This window comes from Chelonoidis abingdonii, chromosome 3 (assembly GCF_003597395.2).
Source record: "Chelonoidis abingdonii isolate Lonesome George chromosome 3, CheloAbing_2.0, whole genome shotgun sequence".
Lineage (NCBI taxonomy): Eukaryota > Metazoa > Chordata > Testudines > Testudinidae > Chelonoidis > Chelonoidis abingdonii.
Window position 1 is genome coordinate 147,209,621 of NC_133771.1, and position 23,826 is coordinate 147,233,446.

Genomic DNA, 23,826 nt, shown 5'->3' on the forward strand with positions numbered 1-23,826 from the left:
GTTTACCAATATTGTGGCTTTGGCAAGTGGTGCAGGCGGCACAGTGGCGGGCTGCAAAAGAGCTGAAATGGGGAGCCCACCATCCCGCCTTAGTTAGAGCAGAGACCATCCCCTCCTTTCCGACATGTGAAACACCATGTAGCAGGGTGGCCAGCGATAGGTAGAATGAAAACAGGGCCACAAAGGCACCAGTGGGCGAACGCCAAAGGGAATCAGGATGTAGAGAGCAACCCTGGGCAACCCAGGAGTCTTTTTCAGTTTCTGGGGCAGAGTCCTGGAGCAGGGTGAGGTCAGTGAGGGACAGCGGTGGTATAGAAACAGAAAGGGAACCTAGAAATGCATCTGGGGAAGGTTCTATGGCAGCAGCATGTTTAGCAGAGGTATCAGCAAATGCGTTACCTTTAGCAACATCAGTATCTGCCATCGAGTGGCCAGGACACTTAACAATAGCCAGGGCAGAGGGAAGTAAAACTGCATACAGGAGAGCAGCGATATAGGGGCCGTTTTTAATAGGGGTACTGGCAGAGGTAAGGAAACCCCGAGCTTGCCAGAGGGTGCCAAAGTCATGTACAACCCCCAAAGCATAGTGGGAGTCAGTGTAAATGGTGGCGGAGCATCCCTCCGCCAAAAAGCAGACATGGGTGAGGACAACTAATTCAGCAACTTGCACTGAGGTTACAGAAGGTAAAGGTGCAGCTTCTAGGGTTTCAGAGAGTGACACTACAATGTATCCTGCAAGGAGACGATCTTGGTTGTCTCGAAAACAGGAACTGTCAGTAAACAAAACAAGGTCAGAGTTAGGGAGAGGGACATCAGAAAGGTCAGAGTGCAGGACGGTGATAGCAGAGACAGTTGCAAGGCAGTCATGAGGATCACCGTCATTAGACAAGGGAAGGAGAGTGGCAGGATTTAACTGAGAACAACGCTTTATGGTGGTATACGAAGCCGACAGCAGTAGAAGTTCATACCTGGTAAGGCGAGCGGAGGAGAGGTGACTTGTATTGCGTTGTAACAGCAAAGTTTCTACAGAGTGAGGGACCATGAGAGTAAGTGGGGAGCGAAGGACAAGGGATTTCGACTAGGCATGCTGCGGCAGCCACAGCATGCAGGCAGGGGGGTAGGCCTTGGGCCACAGGATCCAAAGTGGCAGAGAAATAAGCCACTGGGCGGTTCTTGCCGCCGTGCACCTGAGTGACAACTCCAAGTGCACATCCAGATAGTTCATGGCAGAAAAGGGTAAAAGGCTTAGAATAGTCTGGCAGCCCTAAAGGGGGGGCAGAAGCCAAACCTTGTTTGAGGGAAACAAAGGCAGATGCTGCTTCAGGTGGCCATGGCATGGGATTAGGCACAGAGAGTCGAGTGATTTCTTGGAGAGGTTTTGCAAGGGAGGAATACTGGGGAATCCATTACCTGCAAAATCCAGCCATGCCCAGAAATTTTCGGACCTGGCGTGGGGAGCAGGGTCAGGGAAAGCTAAGGATAGCCTGGACGCGGGTGGGAGAAAGCGTACGGGAACCCTGGGAGAGGAGAAAACCAAGGTATGTGACAGAGGCTTGACAGAGCTGTAGTTTAGAGCGAGAAGCCTTGTGACCTTTGTTTGCTAGGGCAGTAAGGAGCACTAAAGAATCAGTTTTTGAGGCAGATAACGAGGGGGAGGGCAGAGGAGTAGATCATCTACATATTGGACTAGAGTGGACCGGATGGGAAAACAAGGTCAGCTAGGTCTCAGGGCTAATGCCTGGGAAAAGTAAGATGGACTTCCGTATACCCCTGCGGGAGCGTGGCCCATGTATATTGCTGTCCCTTGTAGGAAAAGGCAAAGAGGTCTGGGAGTCAGGGTGAACCCGAAAACAGAAAAGAAAGCAGAACACAAATCAAACAACAGTAAAATGAGTTGCAGCTGGTGGGATAGAAGCCAAGATCGTTGCTGGGTTTGGGACAACAGGAAAAGTGGGTATGACAATACAATTAATGGCTCGAAGGTCCTGAACAAATCGCCATGATTTGCCATCAGCTTTTCGATGGGGAGAATAGGAGTGTTACAGGGACTGGAACAGGGAACAATAATGCCTTGCTCCTGCAGGGCAGTTATGACCGGAGCAATGCCAGCCTCTGCCTCAGGGTTTAAAGGGTACTGAGATAGGTGAGGCAGGGGTTTGGAAGAGTCAACAGTAGTGCAGACGTGGTCAGTATTTAAGCGGCCCACCTCAGAGGGATGGGTTGGCCACAGAGAGGATGGGACCTGCGAAATTAGGTGTTCAAAGGACGGGACCAGTGGGCAACAAGGGACCGGAGTTGAAAGAGACGTTTCAGACAGCAGGGAGGCTACAGAATCACTCAGGGAGGACTGGGCAATTTGTAAATAGACCCCATCTGGGGAACAGTATATGGTGCAGCCAAGCTTCCATAACGGATCCCAACCCAAAAGGTTTACCGGAGTGGAATCGGAGAGAAGGAAGGCATGATCCGCAGAAAGGGGACCAACCTGGACCGGTAGAGGCTTTGAAAGGGGATAAGCGGTTGGGACTCCCGTAATGCCCACAGCAGACATGGTTCTTCCGGAGCAAGGAACCGCAGGCAGGTCAGTAGTACGAACTGCAGAGAGTGAAGCTTCCGTATCAACAAGGAAAGGGAGAGAAAGATCATTGATAATTAACACACACTCACTCACCCGTGGGAGTGAGAGGTAGTAAAGGGGCTAAAATTTCCTGAGGTTCCCCAGTGTCCCATCATTGCTATGGGGCAAAGTAAGGCTGGGGACTGATTGGCTGTGCTGGCAGGGGGTCTAACTGGTTATTCACAGTTACCAGGCCAACTCGGACATTCATTCTTCCAATGTCCCAGCTGTTTACAGTAATTCCAAACATCCCCATAACCGAAAATCCAGTTCCCTGGCCCCTCCCACGACCATGACCACGTCCCCGTCCCTAGTATTTTCCCCGTCCCCGGTACTGTTTGCCCTGCCCTGAATAATGCTGTATTTGCAAGGCCATTAACTGTTGAGCTGATTGTTCTACCTTTCCTTTTAAAGTAGGTTGGCAGTGCTCTGCCACTGTTTGCAATTTGTCCATGGTTTCGGTCTCCCACCCAATACTTATTCGTTTTAGCATACTGCCAATAGCAGGCAGGAGGCCATTAACAAACGCACTAGCCAGGGCCCCTTGTCCATTTCTATCTGGTTGCTGTATACCAGAATGTTGCAGAAAAATGTCAGTTAGCCGGGTGCGATAGTCGCCCGGGTTTTCTCCCTGTCGTTGCTTACAGCCATTTATGGCCGTCCAGTTGGTTTTAGGAGTCCATACCCAAGGGATGGCTTCAAATAGATTTTTAGCTCTTCCTTACACTTTTTTTGTATTCAGCATTAGACCAGTATCTGGTAAAGTAGAGTGGCGGTCAGCAGTGAGCCAATCTCGCTGCGTGAGCCATTTTTCCTGCTCACTAGGGCTGCTACAAGTTTGCTTGCACAGCTGCAGAAGGTCTGCCTCAGAGGGTTCATAGGTATCACACACTACAAAATTCCTCTGCAAATTTGGTAGGATTTTCTCGGGCTTTGGAAAGCCTTTTACAATTGAAAGGAGCTCAGTGCGAGTCCAGGGTTATAGCTCCAAGTGGGACCCCCGTCCTGGCCCCCAGTATGCAGGATTTCGGAGGGGAGCCTGGATATTTTTAAGGCCCAAGCGCAAGCTTTTTACAAGGCAGAGCAAGTTCAGAGGAATGGGCCTCAGCAGTCCCGGATGATCCGGACGGGTTTGAACTGGAGATCTCTGGGAATTGTTCCTGAGCTGGAAATCTGGTGACAGTTGTTCCTGAGCTGGGGCGTGGTTGGCCGTCTATTGATTTGACCCGAGGCTGCCAGGCCAATTAATGCGTCTTCTTCATCCTCGTCCCTGAATCTAGCAAGGGGTTTTCTTCGTCTTTTCCCACCTGGAGACAAGAGTATGAAGTGCGGTCTGCTTGGAGAACCGGATAAAGGGGAGTGCTCGGTCTAGTGGTGGGAGAGGAGGTTCCAATAAAGCTTTTAACTTAACATTTGAATCTTTGAGAGAGGTGAGTTTTCATTCTGTCCATCTACGATTTGCCTCTTCCCACCATTGCATGAAATAATCGACCTCTCCTTTTGCCAATTTAGTTTTAGATTGGCCGAGTTTGTCTTTTGACATCTACTCGGTCCTTGTCCCAAGATCCAACAGTGGCCACTGAATTTTGGGATCTCCCTGAGTTAGCCTAGACCATTTTCCCAGAAATTTACAGGAGTCCGAACCCTTCCTAAAATACATAAAATGATCCGGCGTTCCTTTAGGGAACTGCCCCGGCTTAGACATCTGGTTACCCATACAGGAGGACTTTACACACCAATCACACAAGGAGGAAATTCGGGTTCGTCAGAGCTATGCCCGATGCAACACACAAAAGGCGCCCACAGGCTACTGCCTCAATCACCCTTGCTTTCACACCAAGGGTTTTACCCAAGGTGCGATGCGGCTGCGATTGTGCAGATTTCACTCACTCAGACCGCGGGGACAGGAACCCGTTGGTCAGCCGATCCCCGGATGGAGACAGCACCCAGACTCAAACACTCCACAGAGAGGACGGATAGACACAGAGACAGGACAGTCCTCAGTCTGGACAAAACACACAGAATAATTACCTGACCAGATTCCTGATGTCAGATCCCAGGATCCCTACCAGAACAGAGTGGGAACCACAGGTTTGATGGCGTAGACTTCACTGTGGTTGTGCACCCTTCCGTTCAGAAGGAGGACCACTCGGGCCAAATGCCCAGGTGCTGGCTGCCACGGTTGTCCCACAAAACGGTCAGGAATCACACAGCCCCAGTGAAGATGGTTGCCACCTCAGTGGAAACCTCCAAATTGTCAAAGTTAGAATCAGGACTCACAATTTGTCAGACCACTGTTTTTATTAGCGCAGCGCTCCGCCAATAACACCCAGATAATGTGAGCGGCCATGCAAGACCCAGTCTTATTTATACAGATAAAAGAGCGGGAATTAGACAAAGAAAGAAAAACAGTAAAATTCACCTGGGCCAGCATGCATATCCTACTTCCTTACTAACTATTATTGATCTAAGGCTAATACTTCACCAATTGCCCTTAAACGGTGCAATTGTTCTATGTTAATGTCTGTATTCCTGACACCTGGATTGCAGCTTTCCTTTTTTTTTGCTTAAAGGTACAGACAGCATTTCTTTAATCCTTTCTATTTTCACAATATAATTCATTCTACTTTCACAATAGAAAGAGGTTGCTTTCTGGGTCAATAATGCCGTTTAAGTTAAGCCCACATGCTGACACACTCTGGTAGCTTCAAGTGCTGTTCCTGTAAGAAGAGAAGTGAGAGGTCAGTGGTTTACAGATAGGTGCTACCACATCACCAGCAGCAACAGTAAGATTTGAACTTATAATGTCTTAATATGACTGGTAGGATAGTAACTGATCAGCAAAATGAAAGTTTGCTTAAGTTATAACAAATATTTTGTCCTAGTTCACCATTAACCTAAAAAATTGTGCTTCAGCTGCAGAACAGACCTGCCCCAACTTTCAGATTGCCCACATGTCCATGTAGACACACAAACACAAATGTACATTCTCATCCACACACCTGACGTTGCTACCACAGTTGTTAACTTAGTGCATTTAGCACTGCTACTCTGGCTGTAGCTGTTGAAGTCTGAAAAGTGCCTGACACAACAAAGGGATTAAATGTAATCACTGAATCTGGAAGTGTGAAATACATGTTTAAACTGAACAACACAAAAGAATGTCCTGTTGCAAATCTGACAGGAAATAAAATTTTGATTAAAAAAAAAAACACAACAATTTCCATCTGTACGATTTTTGGCCTAGCAGGAGGAAATACAGGTAATTAAGAGAAGTAACATCTTTCATAAATTAGCCATTTTAAAAGAGGTATTTTATGAAGGTTGGAGGCAAACTCCAGGGATGGGAAGCCATTTTATTGCACTGCCATGTTGTTGGCAGATGTTGCTAGTATTAATATCCATCCCCCTCCCCATGGAATAATTTGGAAGAAACTCCATGTGGGGAACCTCATGCACTTTCTCTCCCTCAAACCTTCTATAGTGGCATTTTATGAGGGAAGGGGCAATTGGGCCTAGGCTGTTTAAACGGGATAAGCTTTCTTACAAATGGCCTGATCATGGCCCAGCTCTGGGGAGCCATACAGGGTGTAAGAGGGAGTAAGACCTCCCCACTGGCCCCTGTGCAGCCTTCTTCCAATTACTGCTGCAGGCATAAGGGTGAATTGAGGGGGCGAGGAATCCGCTAATTCTACCCCTTCTCCCACTCTGCACAAGAATTGTCAGTCTCAGGGCCGGTGCAAGGATATTTTGCGCCCTAGGCGAAACTTCCACCTTGCCCCCCCCCCCCNAGTTGTTTGCTAGTTGTGTTGATCTCAAACAATATGTCATACCACAAAACAAGAGAAACAAGAAACTTGAAACTAGAAATGGCTTTTGTGAGAGCCTTTGCATCAACTCGTGATGTATTGCCAGATGATCCTGTCAGAGTAGTATCTTCATAGATGTCTACCAGAGCATCATAGATGTCACCAAGCTGATAGCGGAGAGGTTTCAAGGCATCGATTTGACTTTCCCGTCTTGTTTCGCTCAATGGTTTAACTGTGAGATTAGATATGTGGCATGTTAAACTTCTACACATCGCTGGGAAGCTGAGAAATACACATACACACATTGAATTAAATCAAAGAAGGCAGTTGCCTCCAAGCAACACTTTGCAGCATCATTAACAACCAAATTCAATGAATGTGCACTGCAAGGAACAAAAAAGGCTCGTGGATTAATATCCAGAATTCTTCGCTGGACACCATTTTCTTTCCCTTTCGTATTGCTCCCGTTGTCGTAGCCTTGACCACGCAAGTTTTCTATAGGCAGTGACATCTCTTCTAACTGGTGAAGAATATTTTCTGTCATACCAGCTCCAGTTGTCTCCGTAAGCGACACAAATCCCAAGAAGTGTTCCTTTATGCATACTGATTCAGTCTCATTCTCAGTCTCTGAAGTAGGCTTATCCACAAACCGAATGATCATGGTCATTTGTTCAACGTGGCCTGCATCTGGTGTACAATCTAGAATGATTGAAAAGTATTTTGCAGCACGAGCAGATGCTAGGATTTTTTGTTTGATGGCATTGGATAGAAGCTGAATAAGCTCATTCTGTATGTCTTTCCCTAGGTAATGTACGTGCATCTCCTGGTCCTTAATCCTGCAAAGATGCTCATCCATAAGTGGGTCAAACAAAGATAGATATTCGACAAATTTGAGGAAATTCCCATTACCAGAAGAGTGCAGTTTTTCATGTGTTCCCCGAAAGGCCAGGTTTTGCACACCAAGAACTCTGACCAAAGCAATCAGACATTTTAGTATTTGCTGCCAATACTTTTCTTCTTGCCTAATCAAGTGCAAGTGTTCTTCATCAATTGTTCTCTTGTATTTCAATCGCAGTTCAAGTTCCTTCCATGTCTGAACATTCGTCAAATGTTCACTGCTTTTCTCGTGCCGTGCAAGAATTGCAGACATATTTTTCCAATCCCTTGAACCGTTTTGAGAAAGAGATGATATGCCAATAGTACTACTGCCAAACAACTTGCAGCAAAAGCAAAAGACAGAATCACCTGATGTGGAATACTGCAGCCATTAACGGTGCATTTCTTCTCCATTAACAAGTCTACGTTTGTAATGAATTGTTGAGAATTTTCTTTGCTTACTATCTTTGGGAAAATTGAACTGCTGAACTTGTTCCGGCCCATGTTCCACCAGATTTTGTCGGACTTGATCATCACATTTGGCCCAAGTAGCAGGATCATTAAAGCTCAAATTCAAATGAGTGACATTTTCGCTTTCACGGTCTTCCAAGTTTTGATCCTCGCGTGTCTCATTTGATTCGTCTTCAATATTCAGATTATGTTCTTCAAACTCTTCTTCAACTTGTGAAACTCCCACCTCCACCTCCACCTCCACCTCTGCTTGATCCTTTGACATTGACCTACCTTCATCTCTGGCCAGTGGATGGAGATATTTCAGAAATGAACCTTCTTCCTTTCTTTCTTCTTTTTGCTTATCAGCCTTCTGCTTACGAAATTGTGCCCCAGACCTTTTTTTTTATCTGCCATGAGGCTGCATCAACTGTAAACGAAAAAAAAATGAAATTTTATTCCTATCAGTCCTTTTTCTTGTTCACTATTAAAAGTAAAGGATAGAGAATGCATGTCACTTACTATAATTAACTTCATCAACTGTTTGACGTAAATATTGATTAAGAGATCAAGATGACTTTCCTTAAAATTAAGCAATGTTGATTGTAATCAGAAATACACCTTTTTTAGTCACGTATATGTCCTTCCTTCATATTAAAATCTGACTGGGAGTGCTGAGGAACCCATTCTGCCTAACTAGCCATGCACCTCCAAATGATTAAAAATATCAAATGGTACAAACTCAATTTGAATGAAAAATTCCATTTTCTAACTAAATAGGTCACACACACTCAAATGGTTGCCAAGTGCTCTCTGTGGTGGTATGCTCATCTGCTCTAAATGCCTACTAACTTCCCTGTGAAAATAATCTTTGACTTTGATCCAATGAAAGCAGGATGGAAAAGCTCCCCCCAAGAAGACCTAAGACATGATGGCTGGATACATAAACAGACACCTGTCCCTCACAGGCACTACCTCATAACATGCCAATTTTGCTCAGGACAGAACATCATAGAGGAATACTATGCATTCAGTGGTCTCTACACTGGCCAAGCAACAGCATGACATAACCTAACCAGTCCATCCAACTTTTTTGACTGCTTCTTGGCCACTGGTGAGGGGTAGCGGTGCCAGACTGAGCCCGGTGATGGGTGCACTACAAATCTACAAACTGAGGCAAGGTGCTGGGCCTAGAGTCCTGCTGAGACTGCTGTCCTGCACCAAGTGGAGCACAGCCTCCATGAGGAGAGAACTCAAACAAATATCACATTCCTTCTGCATGATTCCCCCAAGCACTTCTTTAGGCAGCTGCTATGGGGGTCACTCACAGCTTAGGCCTGCCTGTTGCAGGCAAAACACAGCAGCAGGGCTTAAAAGTCAGACAGGGCCGCCCAGATTGTACTTACAACTGGGAAACAGAAGATTAGAAGGACTGGAAATAGACCATCTCATAGGTGAGAGAGCACAGAACAGACGAAGACCCAAGACCAAGAAAACCCCACAAATTCCCTTCCTTAAGCTTTGAAAAATCCGGTTTCCTGATTGGTCCTCTTGTCAGGTGTTTGGTTCCCTTTGTTAACCCTTTACAGGTAAAAGAAACGTTAACCCTTAGCTATCTATTTATGACACAGCTCACAGGGGCTGGGCTCAGGGATGTGGGGAGATAGGGTTAGGGGGGTGTCCAGCTCAGAGGGGCTGGGCTCAGAGCTGGGGGTCAGGGCTGTGGGGGGGATGGGGTCAGGAGGGTGCCTGGCCCCGGCCCCTTATCATGCCGTTTACTCCTTCTCCCAGGAGCCTCTGACATACTTGTGGGGGCCCCTGCAGGGCCTGGGACCTGGGGCAGATTGCCCCACTTGCCTGCCCCCGGGTGGCCCTGAACTCAGATATCAGGCATGACAGAGGCTTGAGCAGGGAGAGGGGGGCACTGGGGCAGCTCAGCTCTGCAGGCTGCTGTCCTCTCCAGCCACCTACAAACAAGGGGAGCAGGAGCAGGGACCAGCCAAGGACCAAGGGGGCAGGAGCACAGGCACCTGAGGCCGAGCTGTGGGGAAGCACTTGCTTACCTTGCCCAACGCATGAGCGTTGGGGTCCTCTTTCTTCCTCCACTCCACCAGACCACCGCCTGAGGCTCTTTTCTTCTCTGTGCCCCTAGCTGGGGCTGACGTGGAGGCTGAGCCAGGAGGCAGCCGCCCCTTTCCTCCAGAAGCCCTTGTGTCGCACCGTCGCAGGACTCCTGCCACGTGCCCTAAGCAGATCTGCGCAGCTCTGCCCAGCCGCCAGCACCCCCGCCGGCAATGAGAAAAATTGCATAGGCTGCTCTGGGAGGGAGAAGGATTCTGAGCCTCTGCTGGCAGCCCAGGGATTCCCCTGGGTCAGGGCGCCACTGCAGCAGCCCAGAGGTTCAGGCTGCCGGCGGTGTGCTGACCCAGGGGACCCCCTGGGCTGTTGGCTGCTGCGGCAGCGCCCTGAGCCAGGGGAACCCCTGGGCTGCCAGCTGCCGCTGCTGCCAGCAGCTCAGACTCCCTCTCCATCCCAGCAGTAGCGGCCGCTCAACCACTTAAAAAAAAATTGGAGGACGCCGCTTTTTGGCGCCCCCAAATCTTGGCGTCCTAGGCAACCGCCTAGTCTGCCTAAATGGTTGCACCGGCCCTGGTCAGTCTTAACTCCACCCCATAATGTTTCAGCCAGTATAGTATCAGATTATTATCTCCAGGGAGGGAGTCGATGGGGAACAGTGAAAGAATTGTGGTTCACAGAAGACCAATTCCTTCTCCGAGTTACGCCTCTGGTGGCACAGCTATGAATCTCCGCTCATACTGGGTGAACAGCAAATACTTAATCTAACCCTAAATTTTCTTTTTCTTGACTTTCTGTATCCTGCCAAACAGCGTGCACATCTTAGTTATGAGGCTTTCAGGGTTTAATCTGACCCCAGGGGAATATGCCTGTCTGAAGAGCCACCTGGCATTCAAAAAGGGTTAGCTTAGCTGCACAGCGATATGTTATCCTGTGACTTGCTTTCTCTGGTTGAAATGGGAGAATTCCTCATGATCGCTGGTAGACGGTAGAAGGAATGCAAGAGCGCTAAGAGAGGTTAGATGCCGAGTCCTTGAATGTTTCTTGTAACACTATATAATACCCACTTTTATGAAAAGTGGGTCAGTAATAAAATGAGGGCAGCCATGCTTTAAGGATATAGCAGCAGTTCTAGTAGAAACCACATTTTACCTGGCCACTTCTATTTAAAATGGATCATTGCATACTTGGACCTGCAGCTTCCACATGAGTGCAGGTGCTGCCCCCGAGGGGGACACATTTCCTCTCCCTGAATGTTTGACTATCCTGTGAATGTTCCCCTTAGAAATGCTGCAGGGCTTGTGGTTTCTCCATATCTTTTACCTTTTTAAATGTAATTGCTCCTGCTCAAGAGGCACTTTTATAGGAAACAGAATTCAGCTATAGACCATGTAATAGGACTTGTGAGGCAGATTTGATCTGTACTTTGTCTGCCTTGGTATACTGCTTCTCTGTATACTTAGAGTTCTGTTTCTTCAGTGGAGTACATAGTTCAGGGGCACACTGGCAAATGAAAGAACAGAAAGCATAACAAGGCCAGATCAAAACATGTATCTCCCAAAAGTCTAAGTGGTTGAAGAAGCTTAGGGACACACTCGCCTACGTTTATTAAATTGTTTTCTGTGGGGATTTTACTGCTCAAGTGAAGGAGCCATTGCCAGAGGCTTGATAGGGCAGATTTCCTGTTTGTAATAAAGCTTTGATTGTTGCCAGAAACCCCCCCCACACACACACACAATTCTTATTGAATATTTCTTTTGAAGAGAGGAAGGTTAAAATGTGGACTACAAATGTTCAGGTCCAGGCACTGCCATTGCCCTGCAAATGAAGTTCAAAAGGTAGGGAAAGAATGAGCACTATTGAGTGAGTGGCTGAAAGGAGGAGGGAGGCAGGCCTATTGGCTGAGTAAGTGGTGCAGTTGTTTGCCTTTCATAAGGAAACCATGGAAAGATTAAAAATCCCTTCAAACATACTGCGCTCTAATTCAGGAGATACCATCTTAGCGGCCAGGAATCAGAGGAAAATGGCTTGGAGTTGAGGTGAATTCAGGGTTACTGGGATATAAAGCTAGGTGGTAGTGCGCGCTTCCCTGCTGCTGTCATGTATGCTACTTGTACCTCCCAGCACTCCAGGAGGATTCACCGTCATCGGAGGGAGGCTTACACTGGCTGAGGGTGGCTTTAATTTGCAGTTGTGCCTCCACAGAGGCTGAGGGGTGCACTCAATCTGTAGCTGCTGCTGCTGCTGTTTAAGGATGTAGGGTGTGACTGCAGAGACCACAGGCTATTCTCCATTTAGGAAGGTGGGGTTCTGGATTGCACGGAGTGGCAGGCTACAGTCAGCACCAGACACTGGTTGCTGCTGTTAGTTATGTAATGTTTAAATAAAAACACTTTGTGCTGTATACAAGCTCCTGTCCTTTATTAAAGAGAATAACATATCCTTGCTACCCTTGTGATGCCCCACTTTGGCCAGGACCACCCACACTCTAAGCTGCACTCACTCCCTTTGGCTACTTGACAACAGAGTAGGTTGCAGTATCCCTCATGGAGGATTTTCCACTCCCCTGGACCCAGTGTTCTGCATGATGCTGGAGTAAACCAGGGATAAATCTAACTCAATGACCATCTCCAGAGTGTCTGTTTATTTCCTTAGGGTGTAATAAGGAAGCCAATGAATCTCTGTTTTCTTCACCAGGCAGTACACGGTATGCCTGCATGAAACATACCACACAAGGAGCAGAATCCAGCAGATAGTGTGCAACATGAGTTTTCAGTCCAGGAGCACATGGCCCCTACCTAGCAAAGGAATGTATTCTGAGGGGAACTCTTGTCTAGCTGCTACTCACTTTACACTTGGCTTCTGCATCAATAGTGGATTGTCGTAGCCAAGGACCTCAAGCTGTCATTGTTTAATATGCCATTGCAGGAGGAAAAAAAATCTAGCCTAGTGACCCTGGGTAAAGCCATGTTACCCTAGGCTACAACAATCCCTTCAGTTGTGGCGGCTTATTATTTATTCCCTAAATTCTTTTGCCTGTGAGTTATTATTGCCTAAGTCCAAATAAAAGCCTGGCTGCCATCTGGCTGTGTTAAGTGGCTTGAGACAGATACAATGTGAGTTCTTGGTGCTCTACAGTATGTGTAGGGGTTTGAAAAGTCACTTCTCCTCCAATGGCCTCAAATTACAATCCCCATTTTACTTTGATAAATGATGGTCTTTCTGGGAAAAGGGGTTGCTCCTCCTTTTCACCCTGTACCTTGAAGTACCAACTTTATTATGATAGTTGGGTGAATAGCAGAGTATGGCCCTGTCTTAGGCTCTCCTGAACCAATGACTCATGAAGAAAGCTCATCTGATTTTTACCACATTAAATTAATATTCAGATCAAAAGGGCCACGTTGGCTTTAAAATCACCTGGCTCAACAACAGGTACTGTCAGAGTTAGGAACATGGCCAGGTTTCTTGGGTTACAGCAAGGGACATCCTTCTTCCCTGTCCCAATTTCACCCAGCGTGGTCACTGGAAGAAGCCGATTCTTTTTATCTTGCCTGCTAGGTTCTGACTGGCTTCTGTCTGTTCCCAGTCCTTCTAGCTGCTGGAGGACCAATCCTTGATTCTGCTTGCAGCTGATCCTGAGTGGCCTTTTTAGCAATTCTTGGAGAACTGAACATGGTGCTTTTCTTCCCAAAATGACACCACCTTTGGGCAGGATGTGCCAAGTTAGCAGCAGGGCTGGCGGTTCCATTTAGGCGAACCTAGGCTATCACGTAGGGCACCAGGATTTGGGAGGGTGGCAGACTGTTCTGGTGGACCTCCCGCAGGTGTGCCTGCGGAGGGTCCGCTGGTCCTGTGGCTCCGGTGGAGCGTCCACAGGGACACCTGTGGCAGGTCCAGCGGAGCCGGGGGACCAGCGGACCGTCTGCAGGAACGCCTGCGGGAGGTCCACTGGAGATGCGGGACCGGCGAGCCGGCCCTGCGCCTAGGGCGCCAAAAACCCTGGCGCCGCTCCTGGTTAGCAGGGTTTTGCCTTCAATCTCAAGAGTCTCAGCAAGTGGCTAGCAGCTGGGGGAAATTGCTTAGATCAAGTCTGAGAGGAGGTCTAATAGTTTGTATACCCCTGAGAAGGGCAATTTTCCCTCTTCTCTCTTTATTTTGCTTCTCCCTTCAAAGCTGAGTATCAGCATTTTCTGCATAGAGCTGAAAAGCAGACATTCTGTTACCTAGAAAGTGAGTAATTGATGTGTAATTAAGTGTATTATAAGCCCTGGTCCTGCCATGGTAGAAGTGAGTTGCTTTACATATCTTGCTAGGCTTGATTTGTCCAAGGCTGCTATTAAATTATTGTTATGCTAAATCATTAAAACTTAAAAAAATACCGATTATTATTTTTAAGCACGTGAAAAAATCAAATAAGGCAAGTTCTTTAAATGAAAACTAAAATGTTGCAGGTTGAATCAATGATGAAAGATTGGAATTGATTTTACTAATTAGATTTATTGCCTCATGAGTTGTATCTTCACTGACTTCTATTATTTTGCTTCATTCATGGGTCTGGGCAGGATGGAGACAGGAGAAGAACAAATATTCCACATTTATCCTGCTTTTTGGAACAGCTAAAAAGGGGAAATGGCTTCATATTTGAAGGGTTGAGGTTCAGCTTAGAAGTGTCAATAAAGATGTGCTCGTAAACTAAGTTTCACCCCAAAAGATTTGAGGGAAACCAAAAGTTTGATTTTTATTGTGTTTCACCTAAAAATACTGCATTGGGCTTTTATGGTAGGTAATACATGCTGTGATTGCTTCTCATTAGTTTTATGAAACATGATGGAGATAAAACAAAAGTAAGGCTACTAAACTTCCTTCCAAAATATTTATAATGCTCGTGGTGTATAGGGAGTTTGGGTAAGGTATCCTTTAAATATAACCTTGTTACCTAGTTATCTTTTAGAGTGATCTCTTTTAGAAGAAGAATTCCTTTCTTTCTGAAATGCTAAGCCAGACAGGCATTTTCTTAAGGTTTAATATTGGTTGGAAACCTCTATGCTGTTTTGAAAGAAAGAATAGATTGCCCAGGAAAAGTGTGTGGGGGTGTGTGTGTGTGTGTGTGAGAGAGAGAGAGAGAGAGAGAGAGAGAGAGATTTCTATTATCATCTTCCTGTGGCTAGCAATCTTCTCTCTTCCATGATTAGAAGGATCTAGCACTGAATACTGCAGATTGTGTCAAATAGCCTTCAGTAACAGGTTTTTAGCTTAAATTCAGTATCTCAGACACTGATAGTCTGTGCATCTAATTTGTTAAGTAGTTGCTGAATTTAACTAGATTTAATAGTGGCCCCCAAATGTTCTGCTTCTCTCCAAAGCAAGGCAAACTTCAACCATGACATAAGTAATAATATTTTGCTTTTCTGCAGCAGCTTCCAATTGAAGATCTCAACTGAATGCTTTACAAACGTTAATAAATTGCATCCTACTTTGTAAATACTATTAACCCCATTCTACAAATGGAGAAACTTAGGTGCCCTGAGGTTTAGTTAATAGGGGGTGGGGATAGAACCCTGGGTGGCTAACATCAAGTTCTGTGGTTAAATGACAAGACAACGTTTTTTTCTCCTAAAATAGAGAATTTAAATCATGATCTATCACCAGCCATTGCTCTACACTGAGGATGTGGCAAAAAAGGAGATGGAGGGAGATGTCTCATTTTTATAACAGAACAACAAATGGGGTCTGAGGAGTGACACGTTTTGTCCCACATACATTCAGAAGCTTTTGTTGTAGCATGAAAGCCTGCATTGTTCCATGCTTTGTTCTTTTGCTGCTGATCAAGGCAATGATGTGCTGCTAATATTTTAACAAAAGACTTTCTCAAAATGTGTCCTATTGACTTGTGTTAACCCATGGGTACAAGGAATACATGTATTCACAGAGGAGAGAGGTGAGAGAATGGGAAAATATGTTCAGGTCTTTTAATCCATAATGCACTCTCATCACTAGTCTATAGTTGGGAGTCGGACGGCAACATCACCGAACAGCCTAATGTTTATTAGGTGCACTTACTGGGCATACTTCGATACTTTGTTTCTGAAAAACAGACTGATTGTGTTGATGCTAGATCAGAGGATTTGAGTTAGGGTGGTAGGGAAAGGAAATGCGGGAAGCATTACTGCAAGTGTCTGCCCTGTGAATTTTTGTTTTTTAAATATGACACCTCGTGTTCTAAAGGCAAACTATTTTCTTCTCAAATATATATATTTTAAGTCCCATATATGAATGTCAGACTTGGCAGGGATAAATTAGCACCATCTTAAGCAGAGAATGAAGTGCACCAGCAGTCAGGAAATCTGCAACTCGCTCTGTTTGATACAATAATTTTGACGAGAGTCGTGTGAGATTCCTTCCACTTACCACTGTAGCCAGGTCCAATAAAGAAGAAAAAGCAATAACGTTAGCTTTGAATCAGTTGCTTATAGATTCCCAGCTCTGAATTACCTTGCCCTTCCTCCCATGAATAGTCACCTTGACATCAGTGGGAATGATTGAGGGTTGTCAAGATTGGTCTCCTAGTGCAGACACAGCAGCCCGGATTCTCCGCTGTATCTAGCTCCTTTTCATGGCTCCTGTGGTATAAAGCGGCCAGAAAGCCCAATTCCTCCAGCTAGCAGCTTCCTGGGTACAGAGTGATCCTGTGAGTGGCATATAGGCAGCCATACTCCTGAGTGTCGGGCTCACCATGGAATGGCATGTAGGCAGCTGTGGGGTGGCACCATACATTCAAGCCTCTCAAGAAGTGCTTGGACTTACACTGGGGGGCCATGTATATCCCCAGCAAGGTCCAAAATTTGAGGGGTTCAAAAGTTGCATGAAACCACCTTGGCCCTTCACCACCCTTGTGCTGTATATTCTGAGAGGCACAACTCAGAATCTGGCCTGGTGTTCTAGCGTTTGCTCTCCAGTTTCTGGTGGGTAGGTGGGTGGAGCTGGGATTAGCAAACTTCTGCACTAGGAATAGAATGCCTACTCTTGACAGATATATAAATATCACCAGCCATTTACTGGCTTGTGCAACAATTGATGAGAGGGGTGTGTGTGGATAAAGGAAGGAGATCTGTTGACCACTGCCTGTCCTGCAGAATATGGTGGTAATCATTACACAGATGTTTCACATATGCAGATTTGAACAGCAGTACCAACCTTTTAGCATGGATAAAGCACTGAACTGGGACTCAGGAGACATGTTTTGTTCTTGCTTCTGCAAATGGCAACCTGGGTGAATTTGGGCAAATCAATTCCCTTCCTGTACCTCAGTTTCCCCATCTGTAAACTCGGTATAATGATACTCCCTTTGTGTAGTCCTTTGAGATCTACTGATGAAAAATGCTACACAGGAACTATGTGGTGGTGGTGGTGGTGCAGTGTTATGAAAAGTTTTACTGAAAATCCTGAAAAATGGCATTAGTGTACACTTATGCATAAACAAAGCACCTTTGTACTTCACAAAAGGATATTCATCTCCTCAACTCAACTCTATTTGTCTTCTGTATCCATTCCCTACATATTATGGTATCCCAGAAACTCAGATTTAATATATTTGTTATTTCCAGCTTCTTGTTGAATCCCTTTGATCAATATTTCAGTGTAAGAAAAAGTGACTTGATAAGTAGTAACTGTTTAAGACCTTTGCTTTCATGTATTAAAAGGCACAAATGTGCTACTTGCTGATTCAGTTTGTGGGTGGGTGTGTGGGTGGGGGGACATTCTCTATTTATGTCTTTTCAAAGTCACCCCATGTCTACCCAGTGAGTATTTGAGCATTTTTTAGTCCTGGTCCTAGGAACATGGGCTCACTTCCCTGTTTTTCAAAATGGATTGAAGCCAGTATACAAAATGTCCAATCAGATTTTGAAGAGGCATGAGGTCATACCTTCCAGAAAGCATGCAGAATCGGTTTGATACTTTTATTTCTAACATTTTTTGTTGTGCTGTTAATGCTCACAGCTCTGCATTCATGTACATCCGTGACCTTCCTACTCTTAGTGTCTCCACAAGTGTGGAGACTGTTTAGCTGCAGTTTATCCACAGATGAAGTGAAAGATATTTTCTGTCTGTCACAATTTTTGAGACAGTAGAATCAATATTTGTGTCACAGTTGGCAACAAGTGCATTAGAGATCTGTTGCGGCTAAAACAATACAAATATGTTGCAAAAGCTGTGGAAATCCTTATCTGGTTCATGGAAGTGTGCGGAGAAACTACAATTTCAAATTGCAACTGAGATAAGTCAACTCATCCACTTCTTATCTTTCATCAACTCCATAGTTCCTATGGGAGGCTATGCCAGCCCCATATTTCTTGTTGGCCTTGACTGTTGATTAATGGCAGTCTCCCTGAGTTTAGGTATGTGGGGTGGAGGATGCAAGAGAAGGTTAGGCTTAGATATGTGCTCCCATCCTCTGCTGATGACCACTCCAGCAGCTGACAGCTTAGTTCTGTTGAATAATTGGGTGAGACAGGGCACAGTTGTGAGGAACTCACTCATTGCCTAGCTGGGTTTGTGAGGGTTGGGAGAAGCATGGGCTGACTGACTATTGTGTGGAACAGTTTTAGATGTCACAAGGGAGGCAGACACTTTATTGCTTTGTAGCATGCTGGAAAGTCCCATTTGGTTGTAGTGAATGATAGAAATGCAGGAGACATTCTGGAAGCCAAATTAAAACTATGACATATTAGTAATAGTAGTATAAAAATTTTAATCTAAGGCTCCAGCAATAGCTTCTGAGAGTGCTATTCATTCCATGCACTAGATCAGAAAGATGGAGTGGGAGTGAGGGGGTCCAATATGTGAATGAGAAGATGTTGCAGTGCAACCTCTACTGCCTACACTGGCTCCGCTTGGAATATAAAGTCACATTCAAGATCCTTATCTTCAAGGCGTACAATTGGCTGGGCCAAGGATGTCTAAAAAGAAGGCCTAAAGTTGGGGATGAGGTCCATCTCCTCGGGCACAATGGAATCATCCACCCTAAAGATAAAGCTTGTTTTATAAGGGGTCAGTCCAAGACATTAGAATGAGCTTTTGCAGGAGCTAAGAATTACCACAAACCTCAGATTTTGCTTTTCAAGTGCAAAGCACACGTCAGCCTCACCTTCAGTAATTAAAATACGTAGCACCACAAACATTAAATACATATTTAAAAATCCCTCACATAATTCCTCGCCTATCTCCTCTCTACCCAGGGACAAAGATAAGGCTGCACTGGATGGTTTCTAGTCACATTGCTTAATGTACTTGTAGAAGACTCTAAGATACTATGGTGACGAGGGTGGCGTAAGAACCAGAGCAGAATAGAATAGATGGACATAGGACACTAGAAAACCTTTTGTGGAAGGAAGAAGCTCTACCATAGAGGAAACCAGTTGCTAGCAGTAGTTTGTGGGGACTATTTAAACTATAATTTGGGAGGGATCCAGCAGTGCAGAGGTGCACTCAGATAGGTATGCAAAAACTGTGTACCACAAGGGAAGAAGAGAAGGGCATTTGTTAAGGACTAGGAGTGTATGCGGTACAATAGAGGTTTATGAAGTACTGACATAGGTCAAAGCAAAAGCAGAATTTCTGTCTAAAAACTTAAAATGAAAAATAATCACACTTGTGCTGGGCTGCTCTGTAAGGGCCTGACTCAGTTTCCATTGAAGTCCAAGGGAGTCTTTCAATGGATTTTAGTGGGAGCTGGATCAGGTCCTAGTCAAACAGCATCTGTTCTTCCTGGCACCTAGAAAAAATTTGCTTTTTGTCCTCTACATGGTTGTAGGCATCAACACTCAACCCAGAGAGGCTTGAATGAGATGGAGATTTTACTGGACAAAATTTCCTCATTTGCCTTGATAGACTTTCCATTTATATGGTACAGAACATAATGCTAACAGGAGAAAACGATTACTATAGTGGTACATCAGGAGAGAGAAATCCAGTAGTATTGAAAACCCTCTAGGAAAGTCAATGAGAATTAGACTGTGTGGCTATAACATTGGGTTCCAAGAGAACTAATAAATAGTCCACTTGGACCACGAATGACACTTTCCTTCACTTCTCAGATTGTTTGGGCTGCTGTAAAAAGAAATGTCACCAGAAATACTTGATACACTAGTGCTGGTTTCTTTAACAAACGCAGATGTATGTTTTTCTTTAATACTAAATATCTTGTTACATTTCTAATATTAGCCTATCATCCAGTTCACATTTTCCCTGAATAAAATGTAGGTTCTCAGTACCAGTACAGTACTCGCTGATCTTTGTGGTTGTTTTCACTAATAAATAAGCATTGGCTAATGTCGTTGTGCCCCGCTGTGCTGAAACTGAGCAAGGATAATGGTTTACACTTTCCCCTCCAAATGGAAGGAAGACCACAGACATAATTGCAACGTACAATGTCAGGGGGTAATCTTTTATCACATTACTTTTAATGAAAATGAGGTAAGGATTGGGACAGAATGCTGCTAAATAGCACCATGGAAGCAATAAGCTTATTCACTGAGCCGCAAAAGTGTGGCACATGTACCACTCCTCTTCCATTCTCCTCCTCCCCGCCCCCCCCCCCAAAAAAAGTTAGATCACTTTGCAGAGGAGTGAGGCAGCAGGCTACATCTGATGAGCGTTCTCTGTCTTTCTGTCCTCAGATCTCCCAGCTGATGACAGAGACTAGCCGAGAGGGGCTGACTGAAGCAGTGCTGAACCGCTACAATGCAGATAAGCCCTCCTTGTACAGCTTCCCTGGTTCCCAGAGCACTTATGTTGCCAGTGAAACATCAACGGGCACCTCAGTGGCGGCCTCTTTTTTTGCCAGGTAAGAGAGACTTTTCACCTGTTCTCTTCCACAGCGATTTGGAATTCCTTGATCCAGTTTAGGTATGTTGAAAGGACTGGTATAAATGCAACAGAAAAGAGATGATTTCGGTACCCTTGCACTGGAGTTCTGAGATTCAGGCTGTACAGTAGGTTTTTGTATGTGCCTCACATACTATTGCTGTATGAACATTTATTTGTTAAAAGATGAAATAGGATTTCTGCGTTCCTCCCTGTTTGTATTGGGCCATAGAATCTGAGTGTCCAAAATGGTCTGTGTGAACGTGGGTGGCCTGATTGAATAGAAGGATCTCAGCGGCGTGTACCATAGGATGGTTGGGAATAGCAAATATTGATGTATGTTGCCAATGTGATCTATACATATAGTTATTTCCACATTTTGCCAAAGGAAATGGATACTGGATTAAACATTTAAAAAACATTTAGGGCCAGATCCTAAGCTGGTGTAAATCAGCCTGGCTCCATTGACTCTGTTGACTTACCCTTGGAGAGGATCTGGTCCTCCATTTATTAAATGTCTTACAAAAGTCAAACTTAGATAAATTTTAAACATATCTGTATTTAGCCACAGCTGAAATTTGTGTTGCCAACTCGAAGCACCCACCTCTTTTCAACAGAGACACTCTTCTTAACAGGCAGTATGATCTATTGCCCAGAGCATACCTAGAGCTGGGGTCTAGTCCTGTGTCTGCCACAGACTTGCTGTGTAACTTTGAGCACGTCTGTGTTTTAACCTGTCTGTACTTCAGTTTCCTCTTCTGTAAAATGGGGATAATAATGCTTGCTCACTTTTGTAAAGTGCTTCCGGATATTGGGTCTTTTAAAACATTATAATACTACTACTTTTTAAGTTTTTTTGCAGAAGTTTCCTGAATAGGGAAAACTCCAATAACCAAGCAATTTACTGAAATGAATTGTACAGCTGGCAGGAGAACAACAATTCTGTTTCATGGCAGCTTTTTAGGTTTGAAATTTGTTTTTGTTCCACATGGGAATGAAAATGAAACCTTTTGGAAAAAAATTTGGAAAACACAATTGTGTCAAAATGTTCATTTTCAGATCAGAAAAGTCAGGTTTCTGATTCAAATTGTTGTTTGTCTGCCTTTCTCTCTGGAATTGACCAGCAAGTCCATGCTAGACCTCAGAAATCTTCCCATTTGAAAATTTTTAGTTTAAGTGGATATATTTCCATGGAGAGAAAATGTTTCAACCAAAAAAATATATATATATAAAATCTTCCCATCATCTCTAGTGAATTGTTAACAAGAATTCCTTAATAAATAGGCAAACGAGCTCTTAAATTAAAAGGATCCAGGCCCATCATCAGGAGTGGCAAGAGTTTTGGAAACTTAAAACTCCTATTGATAGAACAGTAGATTTTTGGGCCAAATGAATCTCTGATGTTATTATATTGAAGTCTTAAGAGTAAGATGACCAGACAGCAAGTGTGAAAAATCGGGACAGATGGTGGGGAGGTAATAGGAGCCTATATAAGAAAAAGACCCCAAAATCAGGACTGTCCCTATAAAATCAGGACATCTGGTCACCCTACTTAAGAGTTGCATCATGGATAACTTTGTCCCTTAGTTCTGAAGTGTGTTTCATTCAGGGACGGTTGAATACATTTGGATAAAATAAGAGTTTACTTGAACCTTCACTCATAACTCAAACCAAAAACCAAACTGCTATGGAAGGTCAAAAAAAGCTTTGATTTTGTATGTGTTCTATTTTAATGCACTTCTGTAACTAGTGGGTTTATTTGGGAACAGATACACAAGTAGTGAAATACTATGGGGTAAGATGAAATAGGATTAATACATTCCTTCTAACGTAGCTATAGTCACTTCTTGTCAGACATCTGAATCTCAAACGTTTGAGTGAATGTACGATGAGTATCTAAACTGAACTTCTGAACCCTTTGAACCCCTGGAGGTCCAGCTGTTATTAATGCCATATGATTCTCTTTAAGGGGAAAAATATTTCAGGTTTCTGAACTTTGAAAACACTAGAGATGAAAAAAGAAATTCCTTTTACTTGATTTGTTCCTTCCCATGATGAGGGCTGTACATATTGAGCCAATGTCACTCAATACATTTCATTTATGACAAATGTTGGATTAAAAACAGCATTTTATAGGAACCGTTGCAGACTGCATTTACCTCAGAACTGGGAAAGCTCCTCCTCTTTCCCATTATAAATGTGGTGGTGCAAAGCTGAGCATGGCAGGATGACAGTGGTCCTGCTTTGCTGTCATTTCTACTTAATCACAGGCAATTTCAGCAAGATTTGCCGAGCCTTCTTGCATGGTAACATCCAACTGGAGTGCAGATTTGGATCAGCAATTATTTTAGGAGGACTGACTTAAATAGATTTATGAAGATGATTTGCCCCATTTGCTAAGTGTTTACTGACTGTTCATGTAGAGAGGATTTATTTTCTCCAAGTAAATTTCACTGAAATGCAGGAAATTAATGAAACCCATTCAAAACACATAGTGCAAATCATAGCATTTGAAGTGGAGCCAGTGGAAAGTTCTTGCTAGTCTCCAGTTCATGATGTGAACTTTTGGATAGGATCTGCTTGTAAGCCAGAAATCACAGAGATGCCACATCTGTATGTTGGCTCCATATTTTTAAAAAAGCGCACTTTGCTTGACGAAAGTGGACCTATATTTGGGTGCTATATAAAGACATAATATCTTCACACCATAAAGCAGTCCTCTTCTGGGCTTCCGGTTGTATCATATGGAATGATGGCTAAGACATCAACCTAAATCAAGCACACTTTGCTTTACTTACAATGAAGGGAATTCACAGCTCATGTTTTCAGAGTGTAGGGGCCTGATTTTCCCTTGTCTTGCACATGGCGTGGTCATTTACACCTGGATGGGTCTATGAAGCTACCATTAGAATGATAGCATTTTACCTCTTCCCTGCACTTTGCACAGGTGTAAATGATTATAAGAGGCAAGGCAGTGGAAAATCAGGCCCACTGGTGTGATGCAGCGTGATGACACGAAGTAGCCAGAATGCCAAGCCTTCTGTTTCCTGTTTTAAAGGTAAGTGCCTGGATAGAGTAGTAATTATGCACTGTGGTCAGTTGATTTGACATATGTTACTGTACAGACAACATTAA

General features: G+C 44.5%; 1 protein-coding gene across 1 annotated transcript in view; it reads left to right on the forward strand.

The window, feature by feature from the left end:
• The window catches only part of KIF26B (kinesin family member 26B), a 429,471-nt gene that overhangs the window by 159,918 nt on the left and 245,727 nt on the right, over positions 1–23,826 (forward strand). Inside the window, exon 4 of the mRNA XM_032801064.2 lies at positions 20,505–20,671. Within this exon, the coding sequence (XP_032656955.1) occupies positions 20,505–20,671 (167 nt within the window). The remainder of the gene's footprint in view (positions 1–20,504; positions 20,672–23,826) is intronic.